This window comes from Mauremys mutica, chromosome 1 (assembly GCF_020497125.1).
Source record: "Mauremys mutica isolate MM-2020 ecotype Southern chromosome 1, ASM2049712v1, whole genome shotgun sequence".
NCBI classification, from domain to species: Eukaryota; Metazoa; Chordata; order Testudines; family Geoemydidae; genus Mauremys; species Mauremys mutica.
The window spans coordinates 6,740,656-6,753,609 of NC_059072.1; the positions used below are offsets into that span (position 1 = coordinate 6,740,656).

At 47.7% G+C, this 12,954-nt stretch overlaps 1 protein-coding gene across 1 annotated transcript in view; it reads left to right on the top strand.

Annotated features, from left to right (window-relative positions):
- The window catches only part of KLHDC10 (kelch domain containing 10), a 34,502-nt gene extending 23,131 nt beyond the window's left edge, over positions 1–11,371 (top strand). Inside the window, exons 7-10 of the mRNA XM_045030481.1 lie at positions 455–521; positions 1,246–1,293; positions 3,521–3,660; positions 5,518–11,371. Coding sequence (XP_044886416.1) covers positions 455–521; positions 1,246–1,293; positions 3,521–3,660; positions 5,518–5,727 — 465 coding nt within the window. The 3' untranslated portion in view covers positions 5,728–11,371. The remainder of the gene's footprint in view (positions 1–454; positions 522–1,245; positions 1,294–3,520; positions 3,661–5,517) is intronic.
- The last annotated feature ends 1,583 nt before the right edge of the window (positions 11,372–12,954 follow it).

Below are 12,954 nucleotides of genomic sequence, written 5' to 3' on the forward strand. Positions count from 1 at the left end.
GCGGAGAGAAGGGGAAATTATGTTCTTAAACAAGAGAAATGTAGGACTGATATAGTTAAACTGGGTGTGTCTTTCCTTCAACCATGGGACTCTTTTTTTTCCAGACTAGATGTAACTATTACAGATTGTCAAACTTGTGTGTTGTGATGATGCTTTTCTGCCTGGATTTTATTGTGGGCACTGTTTTGTGATACCTCTTTGTGTCAAAACCAGGGTAAAAGTTATTTATAGTGGCTGGCAAAGAGAGACCATTCTTGGCACTGCGTATGGCAGTTGAAGATAGTTTCCTGATGCTCTAACATGTTGCGTACCCTCAATTCTTTCTGACAGCAATGGGACTGAAGGGGCTCAGCACCAGACCAGGATTGGGTCTCGTGCTGGTAGCTGCCTCTCCCTATTAATTTTTTCCTGACAGCACCATATGAGCTAACGTGTCACCTTTGTCCTTCTTAAGATCCATGCATACAACCTTGAAACAAACACCTGGGAAGAAATTGCAACGAGACCTCATGAGAAAATAGGTAAGTTTGGGACTGCAGACTTCTTACTCTTTTATGTAAATGGGATAGCAGGGAAGATTGCCTCCTAGGAGCAGATGACACTCAGAAGTTCAAAGCCTTTTGTAACGCTGCCATGTATGAACAGGTCTGCTGTACCTAACTCCGCTCACTTCATTACTCCAGCAGCTGGAACGAAGCGTTCTGAAGTCTTTTTAGCAGTTTTAACCTTGTCGTAAACTGGTAGAGTTGTATGGTCAACCCCTCTCTGGAGCCAGAGCCAGAGCCAGACTGGCTTGTTATTTTCCCTGCTCCTCCCAAAAAAGTCACACACACACACCCCTGCCCAACTTCCAGAGTCTCCCGGCCCATTTAGCAGTAGGGATGATCCCAGCTTACAGATCCCTGACTCCTGTCGTCTTATACCAATCCAGAGATCACAGCTGGAGGTGGGGGGCTGTGAGATCTTCTCCTCTGCCCCTGGAAAGTGGATTAGACTCACATTAACCATGTTGGCCCTTGTAGGGGAGGGAGAGTAGCTATTGCTGAAACCTGAAAAGTGGTGAATTTGGAATTCATGAAAGTGACAGCCATGTGGTGGGCGTTTTAAAAGGAGGGGGGGGGAATCAATTTTGTTTTTTCTCCCCCAGGTGAAAGAACTGGCTTATATCTGTATGACCCAGTGCTGAGCTGTTCCGTGGCATTTAGATTTCTCCGTTTGGTATTCATGACCATGCTCTCTTTGCAGGTTTCCCAGCAGCCAGAAGATGCCACAGTTGTGTACAAATAAAAAATGGTAAGAACAGCAATTGATCTGTTTCAATGCCTCATGTACACTCAGAGAACTTGCCCCAGCAGTGGTAAGAAATGGGATGTCCTGGTCTCTGTAATATGGGAAATGCTGTCTCAGATCCTACAGGAGACCCAAAGAAAAGCAACATTCAGATCTGTGTGTGTATGTAATACAGCACCCAGTCCAGCAAGGTACTTACCATCTTCTGTGGGGTTGAGGACACAGCACCTCCTGGGATCAGCACCAGAGACTACAGATTATCAAAAACCTTAACTTTCAATGGCAGTGAAGTGCCACCAGCAGGAGGCGATACTACACATAGTAACGAACATCTTGTGCTCAGTGGAGCCAGTTGGATGCAGCTTAAGGAGTGTCTCTTACTACTTCCGGTCATTTAATTTCTGGAATATAACATACTTAATTTATTAGGAATATGATTCTGAAGAGTCCAGAGCTATATTGCAGCATATAAATTACCATCTTAGGCCTGGTCTACACTGGGGTGCGGGGGGGTCGATCTAAGTTAAGCAACTTCAGCTACATGAATAATGTAGCTGAAGTCGACGTACTTACATCGACTTACGTGGTGTCCTCATTGCGGTGAGTCGATTGCTGCCGCTCCCCCATCAACTCTGCTTGCGCCTATCGCGGAGTACAGGAGTCGACGGGAGAGCGCTCAGGGATCAATTTATCGTGTCTAGACTAAACGCGATAAATCAACCCCCGCTGGATCTGGCCGATAGTGTAGACCTATCCTTAGGTGGTGATTCGTCTTTGAATGTATTACAGCCTTGATATAGAGCAACACGTACGGTAGCCTTGAATATATACAGCACTTTACAACATAGCCGATAACAAGATCCATGCTTACAAATGAGACTCCTTCCTCCCATCTGTCATTAACCTCTCTGCCCCAAGAAAAGAGCCAGAGTCAGAACTCTGAAATGGAATCCTGTAGCGGTAGAATCATTTTGGGGTGCATCAGGCACAGGGGCCTTTTCATGATGGCCTGTAAAGCTGTGTGCGGTGTACGGATTAGATTAACAGACAGTAGCAGAGTTGAACCTGGAACCGCTCATGCAGTAACAAATAAGAGGCCATTTTATAAGCTTGCAAAGAAAACGCATTGAGCTTTCTTGGCCTGTGGTGGTGGACGTTTCTGCTCTCTTCTCCCCACCCCCTCCAGGTGATCTCGCTACAAATCTATCTTAGCTCCATTACAGAGTTTGCAAGGTAGCCTTGGTGGGGGCGGAGGGCAAGCGTAGAAAATCCATACGGACTTGCTCCGTGATGAGCGTTGGCCTACAGCCTTGTGAATTGCCTCTGACAACGTTTAGATCCTCTCTATAGCCCCAGCAGTCCACGTAACACTTCTGCACTCCTAGTTCAGCAGCCACGCAAGCTGGTTAAGTAATGACTCGCGTGCAGCTTCTGAAGAAATTAAAGTTAAAATAGTGACCCTTGACTTCCAAATCTTTCAACTGAGGCTTACATGTTAAAAGAAATGGGAGCCTAATCAAACCACACAATTAACCTAATCTCAGGCCTGGTCTACACTAGGGGCGGGGGGGTGTCGAACTAAGGTACGCAACTTCAGCTACGCGAATAGCGTAGCTGAAGTCGAACTACCTTAGTTCGAACTACTTACCCGTCCTCACGGCGCGGGATCGAAGTCCGCGGCTCCCCCGTCGACCCCGACACCGCCGTTCGCGGTGGTGGAGTTCCGGAGTCGACAGGAGTGCGTTCGGAGTTCGATATATCGCGTCTAGATGAGACGCGATATATCGAACTCCGAGAAGTCGATTGCTACCCGCCGACCCGGCGGGTAGTATGGACGTACCCTCAGATTGATTTTAAGACTTTTTTTTAAAGCAGCAACCCTTGAGCATGGGTGCTGCCCTCCATTCGCAGGCAGCGGCAATTCTATCTTGTACCTCACCACGTAAGCAACTGCTGTAATTGCCATCTGGCTGTTGGGGGCACATGTGGGCTGGGAGATGGTATGTGGATAAGTGAATGGGAGGGGAGGTGTCCACATGATCTGTTACCTCTGGTCTCTACTGCGATTGTTCTGAGAAGCTCTTTATTGCTCACATTGATTGTAAAGTGGTCGTTCTTTCTAGAGAACCAGTTACTGTGTGTACTGTAACTCTTAAATGGATTGGCCATGGCCGATCATCATGCTAGATTGGTCTCTAAGCATTGTGCGGTGGTTGTCCCTTTTCTATAGATGTGTTTGTCTGTGGGGGATATAACGGAGAAGTGATATTGGGAGACGTCTGGAAGCTGAATCTTCAAACTTTCCAGTGGGTGAAACTCCCAGCTGTCATGCCTGAACCAGTTTATTTTCACTGTGCTGCTGTCACACCAGTAAGTGGCTGTAGTCTCTCTCTTCCCTGTGTGCCTTGTTAGATGTAGCTTATTTCATGCACTTACCTATTCGGACACTTGTGTGGGTCTGGAATATAGATTCCAAGGCCAGAAGGGACCATCGTGATCATCTCATCTGACTTCCTGTATAATGCAGGCCAGAGAACGTTCCCAATAGAATTCCTAGAGCGGAGCTTTTAGAAAAATGGCCCGTTTTGATTTAAAAATAGCCAATGATAGAGAATCCACCACAACCCCTGGTAACTGGTTCCAATGGTTAGTTACCCTCACTGTTAAAAACACACACCTTTATTTCCACTCTGCATTTGTCTAGCTTCGTCTTCCAGCCATTGGCTCATGTTATGTCTTTCTCTGCTGGACTGAAGAACCCGGTATCAAATGTGCATTTCCCATGTAGGTACTTCTAGATTGCAATCAAGTCGGTCCACAGCCAGGATTCTAGCTTTACAATGCAGGGAGCCACTGGCATCAGTAAAGAGGAACATATTCAGTGGGCTTAAACAAAATCCAGCATACAGGAGAGAGTAAGGCCAGAGATAAATTCCTGCCTTTTGAACAGGAATTCCCTGTCATTCTGACTGTATACCCAGTGGGGTGGTCTCTGGCTGCCACGGCACACAGCATGCCGTGCTTCCAGAAAGCAGCGATGCTGTTCTAGTCTTCAGACTGCGTTAGCCCAAAGTCTCTGAACATCAGTCGCCTAGTCTATAAAAACCAACCCACTGCTGTGGGCTTGCCCCACTGAGGGATTGCAGGGAGTTGAAGGTGAGCAGGTGTCTTGAGGGGACATTCACGGCATTAAGTGGGCAAGCATCAGAACGCAGCCGCCAAACCTGCTGGGCAATCCAGGAATTAGAAATCCTGGATCAGCTGTAGGAGCTGTTCCTAACTAGCTATTGCATAAGGATGATTTGGTATCTTTACATGACTCCCTGTGACCAGGGATTTGGAGCAATCAGATTTTTGAATTGCTCCGCTCCAGCTCCGAGCAAAAACCTAGTGGTCCGTGCTCCAGCTCCAGGCTCTGCTCCAAAGCCCTGACTGTGACACAGTCTTAAAGGGACACTCTCAGGACTTCTGGTGGTATTAATACATGTTATTGTATTTGTAAGATTCTCTACAGGCTTTACCTTTCTAGCTTTCACCAATAGAGGTTGGTCCAATAAAAGATAGTACCTCACCCACCTTGTCTCTCTAAGCTTTACCTTTGTCCTAGTCATTCATCCCTTAGACATAAATCTGAGTGACTTTAGTGGGACATCGGGGAATAATGGTTGCAGGAATAGGCTCCCCCATACGTAATCCAGCAAGCTGTCTCTTCTAATGGCCCTCAAAATTACATCGTTTTTCTAGATCAGCAACGTTGGTGTCCATCCCATCCCTGGAACAGGGTATACGTTGTGCTCCCTCTGCTGGCTCATCAGTAGCACAGCACATTATAACTTTCCTTGAAATCAGAATGACTCCTTGGTTCTAAAGATCAAATAGAAATGTAGGGCTGGAGCAGCCCGCGAGAGGTCAGCTAGTCCATCTTCTCACACTGAGGCAGGACCATCCCTGACAAGTGTTTGTCCAACCTGTTCTTAAAAACCTCCAGTGATGGGGATCCCACAACCTCCAGTGCTTAACTAACCTGATCGTTAACAAGTTTTTCCTAAATCTCCCTTGCTGCAGAGTAAGCCCATTGCTGCTTGTCCAAATGCTTGGTTCTCTCCAGATGTGGATGGCAGGGTTCTTCTGAGAAGCACACGCGCTTCAGAAGTGTTGCCCCACACGTGGTGAGCTTAGATCTGTGTGTGAACATGAGTAACTTCCCTCTTGTCCTGTTTCCACCAGGCTGGCTGCATGTACGTCCACGGAGGGGTGGTCAACATCCACGAAAACAAACGGACTGGCTCCTTATTTAAGATGTGGCTAGTAGTCCCCACCCTCCTGGAACTGTCATGGGAGAAGCTGTTGGGATTCTTCCCTCATCTAGCAACTCTTTCCAGATCGCAGCTTTTGCACCTTGGCCTCACACAGGGACTCATTGAGCGATTGAAATGAGAGCTCTTCGCTGTTCTCACTCTGCCCTAGAAACACTAAAGAGACCCCTCCCCCCAACCCTTTATGGATGCCGCTGCTAAGGAGACAGGAGGACCCTGCTCTCAGCGCCTTACTCAGCAAATACATCGGATGCCTTTCTGTGAATGTTCATCTGGCGTTTACGGAAATCAGCTTTTTATTTATGGATCTCTCTAAATACATCGGGAACGAAGATGCTGTTCAGAACTCGTTCAGAACGTACAGCCACCACCCTGCTGTTAGCACATGCCTGCAGCCTAATGAATGCAGGGAAGGGGCTTAGAAATTGTGACAGCTCCTGCTTACACATGATGTTTAACTTATTGTTTCTAAAGATGCATTTAACTGAGTAGGAGCCGCTAACGGCAGCAATTCAACCACATGCTGAATGAACAGTCCAATTCCCATTTGCTCACGGCAGCATCCGTCCTCTGAATGCCCAGACTGGCTCTGCCGCTGTATAGCATTCACTGCCTGAAGACTTGCATGTGTGTTGTGGGCATGTGATCATCGTCTTTGCGTTCTGGGAGATGGCTGGCACGTGGGAGCAGCAAACGAAGACGGCCTGCACAGTTTAAAATTTCGGTGCAGGGTGTAGTGGTTTTAAGCAACAGTGTAATTGTTCCTCACCTTTTCATATTGAAACGTCTGCCTGGAAGGGTGGTGAAAAATCGCCGCTTACAGACTACTGTGTAGTTTTCTCTGAACAGGTGGTGGGAAGGGGCAGTGTGTTCTGCTGAATCTTCCCATGTTGCACTCTGAAAAAGCTAACTGAGGAAACTTACTGTATTGATTTTAAAGCTGTCTTTACCCTTAAGTATGTCATGTCCTCTCTATTCAGGGGCTAGTCCATCTGTGCCAACTCAACATTCGTTACCCAAGCATAACTTGGTAGCCTGATCGTTTTTTTTCTCTCTGGCATTGGAATTTTCTCTGAGCTGTCTGTCCAGTGCTTTGTTTTATTCCTTTTGTGTGGGGCTCTTTTTTTTTTTTTAACTTCTGTGGACAGTTGCTTCTGGGGAGCTGCAAAATGAACAGCTCATTTTTTCCACAATGTTGTTTTAAAAACGTGGGGGGAGGAATAGCTTGTCTCTTGCGTTGCTGTGAATGCGGTGCACCTTTCTGCAAAAGCGGGAAAGGAAGAGAGGTCGATTTCCTGGGCGTCTTTCTCTTCGTGCTCCTTGTCACTGTGAACCCAGCTCTAGAGCATGTACCTAACTGGCCGTCAAACGTGGAGCAGCTGAACTAGGCTGAGGCATTGGGTTTGAACATAACAATTGTATTTCTAAGACCATTTTTGTTAAGTGCCTTTTTTAGTAGTTTTTCCAAATGACTCTTCCCCCTCCAATGTCTAAAGCCAATTTGAGAGCTTCTGCTTTTCTTTTAAGAGGCTGCGGTAGTTAAATAAATCCCAATAGCAAACCCCACAGGATGGATCTGAAGGCTGATGAGTCCCTGCAGCTACTTTGTTCTCCCAGCTCTGCTGCTCAGTAACTACCTAATATCTTTTGTGTGGTAAGGTGCCCCAAGTTTCCTTTGCAGATTCCCCTGCCCCGTCATTTTGGGTCAGTGTTTTACCATAATTTAGCTTCTTCCTTTCATGGGCTCAGCGAAATAAGGGATGTGGTAGCATTTCAAATGTAAATGTCTTTCAGTGCCTTGTAATTCAAACCCTGTTCGTTTGCTCTGTGCTTTCAATGCTATTAACCGTGCTGTCTCAGCCCCCTTCAGTGCAGTTTAGCAGGATTCTATCAGCTGCAAGGAGAAGCTAGATGTCTTCTGAGCCTGCAGGATGGCTGATAATATCAGAGACTTGCTTAAGACCCCCATGTGGTTTCTCCTTATACCCAGGGGGGATGCTGCTAGCGTCACTTGATGGCCAGCATATTGGCCTCACGGTCTCCCAGGTTTGTTGGCTAGTCTCATCAGTCTTCAGAGGATGATCCCCATGGGCAGAACGTGTTTGTCCAGGGCATGCATGCAACGGCATTTCACTTCACTTTCTGGCCTGTCTCTGAGTACTAGTCTGAGCGACAGCAGATGACGCTTTCACCCACTGGCATTGCTGCATGCTGCTGTCTGAACGGAGAGCTCCCGATGGAGCTGGATGTCGGGGACCAATAGCCAGATAAGCTCATCGGTATCTAGCTGTACAGGTTCTATGGGCAGGCGGCTGTTTTGTAGTAATATTGCCTAAGATGTCGAGCTAGTGAGCCCTCAGTTCCTGAGCTCCCAGTCCCTTTTCAGTGACCGAGGCTGCCGTGTGAGAGAGCTCACCAAGACGTTTGAAACTATTCTCCTAACCCCCTTCCCGAAAGCTTCTGGAGGCCTGACTCAATGCTTCCATTCAGCTTCCGTCCACCTGAGACTTTCCCTTTGGCCTTATTCTGGTGGCTCCCGTCTTCTCTTGCAAAGATCTCACGTTTACACCAAGCCTTGGGGTCTCCCGTTTGACCAAGAGCATCGTGTTCGAGTGGCTACGTAGCACAAGTGCTGGCTCTTTCTTCCCGAGTCCCCGGTGCTGCTTTGCCTGAGCGCTCTTCCATTCCTCCAGCAATCCCGAAGGCAGCGTGAAGAGGGATGTAGTGGATCTAGATACACGCACACTCCTGCTCTAGATGCTCTTGTCAGCTGCCTTGTGGGCTCTGCTTTACGTTGGCCTTCCTAAGAATGTTTGTGATGTGCCTTGCCGATGCCGTTCCTGACTTACAACGGCACTGGAAGCAACACAAATCTACCCCTGCCTCTTGCAGTCTTTGTAATCGACTTTCACTACTGCAGATTCTTTCTTTTACTGCAGATCTCTAAGTGCAATATGGTCAATGCGACCAGATGGTGCGTGGTATGTAGCGTTTTGGTGAAGCTAGAACATAGGTCCTTACTGCACCTTGAAACTTGGGGTCATGTTCACTTACCTCTTCTACACTAGCTCCTGGGGCTACAGCTGAGGATCCTCCTCTCCCAGTGACTTCTGTGGGAGTTGGATCGTGCGAAGAACATCAAGGATTGAGCCCATTTCATCCTCTCCATCGCAGACTGATAGTCTGATCTGTTAATGCTTTGATGGTCTCCCTGCATCTCCTTCCGCTTCCTCAAAATAAAGTGAAGCAACGGCGATTCTCCACTTGAGAAGAGGAGTCTCCTCTGAGTTGCTGAAATGGGAGAACCGTATCCTTTATTAGCACTGTACTTTCCCGTGAGCTGTGAAATGTGACTAGAAATACCCAGTATTGCTGGGTGGGTTTCCAAACATCAAAATAGTGCTGGTAGGTGAAGGGACGGGGTTAAGACGAGCCATTTAATCTGCCGAATAAGAGGACTTGAAGTACTGCAAAACTAGCTGCATACTGCAGAGAAACATTTTTTCCCGCATAGTAAAATAATTGTGGTTGAAACACTATTTTATATCAAACGGTTTCAGCTACATTTTCCTCTCCCTCCTATTGCTGCTAACTTCCTTTGCTTGGTCCTGCTGATTGTCAGGAGAAAACCTCCTTTCCCTGCTCCTGTAACAGCAGAACGGGATCTCTTCCCAGATTCCACGCCTCATTTGCAGCCCTGATGGGTGAGATGTTTGGAGCAGTTTTGTGTATTGGCCTAAGCGTTTAAAAGCGAACAGCAAAGCTTTACCAACCAGCTGGGTCTGTAAAGGGTGCCTGCGCAGGCTTAACCAGAGGTCTTGTGTTTTAGAGTCACAGGTCAGTAGTTCTTGCCTGGCATTTCCACTGTCCAGGGTTCGGTTCCCCTGTGGTAATTGACAGCTTCACTGTGCTGCCTGAAACAGGTGACCCTGTTCTGGGACAAACACAGACTCTTGACGACTGTTTTGCTTTTTCGATTGTGCCTCTTTAAAGACTCGCGGGTCCCCTGTGAGCTCCTGCTTGTTTTCAGCCTTTCTGGTTTATCTGGAGGATTTGAGTAATAAAAGCCGTCATTGTCTCTAAGCAATATGAACTTTGTCACCTTAGAAAACAGCCTGGTACCAAACCCTGTGAACAGCTGGAGCAGGGCCTGTTGCGGGGGAGTTCTACGGAGCCTGATAAAGGGTTAGTGGCATTGTACCAGGGGAGGATACGTTCCTGCCGCAGCTCTGTAAAGAACAAGTTCCAAGCACTGCTCTTGCTCTTCCTTCCCAGGGAGGTGGGCGAGTTTCCCAGTTTGCTTTGTTTCAGGAGGTCAGTACTGCTGCTAGGCCAGCTGAGGCAGATACTCGCTAATTCAGTCTCCGGGAAACTTCCGTTGCTTGGTGCTGTTTCTACATGTTAGGGGCGAATAACCCCCTAACTCCTGGGCTTTGCCATTGCTTAAAGAAACAGGGTTGTAAGTGTTGTAGCCCATTCCCCCCCTGTCCCCCGAGTGATGCAGAGTTCCCCCAGCTAACAGCTTGAGTGAGCGTTGGGGCTCAGCACCTCTGAAGTGTAAAACAGGGCTCGGGTTGAAGTCCTCACTTGGCTTTTCCTCTGGGAAAAAGCCATGAGTAATGACCGCAGGGTTCGGTCTCCTGTGTAACTCAAATAACCCAAGTCCTACTCCTAGAGTGACCGTATGCCAAAGAGCCCTGCTGTGAGCCTATGTTACAGCTCCTCTGGAGGGAGGTCTCCTGGGGAAAGAACGAGAGATGCTGTCATGTCGATATCGCTTTAGATTCCAAGTGTGCAGCTTCAAATCCTGTAGGTGGTTCCCTTGGTGCCAGGCCGACTAGCAGTTACCGCCCTGCTCCAAGCAGGCTCTGCCTCTGCTTGCGTCTCTGGGCAGAAACAGTCGAGTAACAGAGCACTGGAGAGCGCTGGGCCAACACGGGCTCAGCTGTGAGGGGATTGCTACACACAACCAAACGCTCGTCTGTCCTGTGTCCGATATTCCAAGCCTAGAACAACGCAGGATGCAGGAGTCGTGCTCCTCCCCCCATGTTTACAGCGCGTGCTGGCCATAGAGCTGTTGCTGTGAAATGTCTTGTTCTCATCACACAACACTAACTCCACTGCATGCTCCCTCTCTCTGGCTCGTCTCCATTTATTGCCACTTTAACATGGGGACTGAGCCTCGTGGGTGAAGAGGGAACTGTTGCTGTGATTTTTTTTTATTTGTATCAAATCTGATGCTTTTTAATCCTCCACTTCATTGTCTCCCCCCTTCCCCGTGATCAAAAGCCATCGGCAGCCAGTTCTAGACACTAGGAGACCCAAGGGCCACGTTCTCGTGCTATTCGGGATGGGTGCAGAGTCCAGTGTGAAGTTCCCCTAGCTGTAGGGGATGAACGGGGGAAAAGTCTGCTGTGTAAATGCAGTTTCTTTCTTTGGTGTTGAGGAATGAACCAGTGCCCTCTTTCCAGCGGGGGGAGCGTTTGGCCAGCCTCTGTGTTTGCCTGACATTGTCGGTGCGCCCCAGTCCTGTTCATGTGTTTCGTGTGGGAGTCTGCTATGCATGCAGTAATTGGTGGTCACCCCTTCTTTCCCCGTGCCAAGATCCCGGGGGGTGAAGCTGTGCTGGGAGGGCAAAGGGCTGACCAAGAGATGTACTTGCCTGTATTTATGGACCTTGTCAGTGTTTTGCTGTTATCTTTTTTTTTTAAAAAAAATCCAATAAAAAAAACCCTCTGTCCAAATCACATGCTTTGTCCCTTAGCCTCTCCTTTCCCTCTGGTGTTTGCCATCTGTGTTGGCTCGGTCTCTACCCTGGCCAAGGGTGCAGCGTTCAGCTCAGTCGCTTCACAGCAATGGACCCGGCGTTGCTGTCTTGAGGGAGACGGGGTAGGTTCTTACTGAGGGACTTTACATGCCTTACAGCACTTTCTATCCAAGGCTCTAAGCACCCAGCTCTCAAGAGTAGGGCTACAGTGTGTTACTCAAAGAGAGCTCGGAAAGCCGCTTCCTATATCCCAAAGTCTGGTTTCCCACTTGGGTTGAAAACCTAATCTGAGATCCCCAGTGCCTGTCCAGATTGGCCCCAACCCTCCTGGTATCACCCTTTTAAGTATGCTACTAGCATCCACTGCGCATTTAGGACAGCAGCTAGTGTTGCAAGATTAGAAACAATTCTGCATTGTTTAAAGTTGCTTCCATTTTGAACCTTAGCAGGCTGAGTCCTGATGCTCCACCCCCCTGTCTTGCATGCTAGTATCTGCAGCTGCTAATAAATATCCTTTTAAAAAATCTTTCAGGGCTATTGCATTAATAACATTTCTACCTTCACAGTCTCTTGCAACCAACCCTCTGAATGCTCCTGTGAGGTAGGTATTGTCCCTATGTGGCTGAGAAGTAGCCTGTGTCAAAGCAGAATTGGGAGTGGAGGAGTTTGTGTCTTTAAATCCTAGGCCTGAGCCCAGGCCTCACCCTTGCTGAGATCTAGAAGCTACCAGGGCAGAACTCGCCTTCCCAGAGAGTACTTCTCAGTGGTTCGCAGTCAAGCTGGAAGGGCGTATCGAGTGGGGTCTGGTTCTGCTCAATATCTTCATCCAGGAGTTAGATAATGGCACAGAGAGTTTGTGGACAATACCAAGCTGGGAGGGGTTGCAAGTGGTTTGGAGGCCAGGATTAAAATTCAAAATGATCTGGGCAAACAGTCTGAAGTAAATAGGATGAAATTCAATAAGCACAAATGCAAAGACTTAAATACTTAAAGAACAATCAATTGCACACATACAAAATGGGAGATGACTGCCTAGGAAGGAGCACTGCAGGAAGGGATGTGGGGATCGTAGTGGATCACAGACTAAATGAGAGTCAACAGTAATGCTGTTGCAAAAAAAGCAAACATTCTGGGATGTATTGGGAAGCATATTGTAAGACATGAGAAGTAATTCTGCTCTACTCTGCACTGATCAGGCCTCAACTGGAGTATTGTGTCCAGTTTTGGGTGCCACATTTCAGGAAAGATGTGGACAAATTGAAGGAAGTCCAGGGAAGAGCAACAAAAATGATTAAAGGTTTAGAAAACATGACCTAGGAGGGAAGATTGAAACATGTTGGTTGGTTTAGTCAGCAGAAGCAAAGCCTGAGAGGGGAACATACCTTTTCAACTACATAAAGGGTTGTTACAAGGAGGGAGAAAAATTGTTCTTAACCTCTAAAGCTAGAGCAAGCAGCAGGGGGCTGAAATTCCAGCAAGTGGTGTTGAGGTTGGACATTAGGAAAAACTTCCTAATTGTCAGGGTGGTTAAGCACTGGAATAAATTGCCTGGGGAGGTTGTGGAATCTCCATCATTGCAGA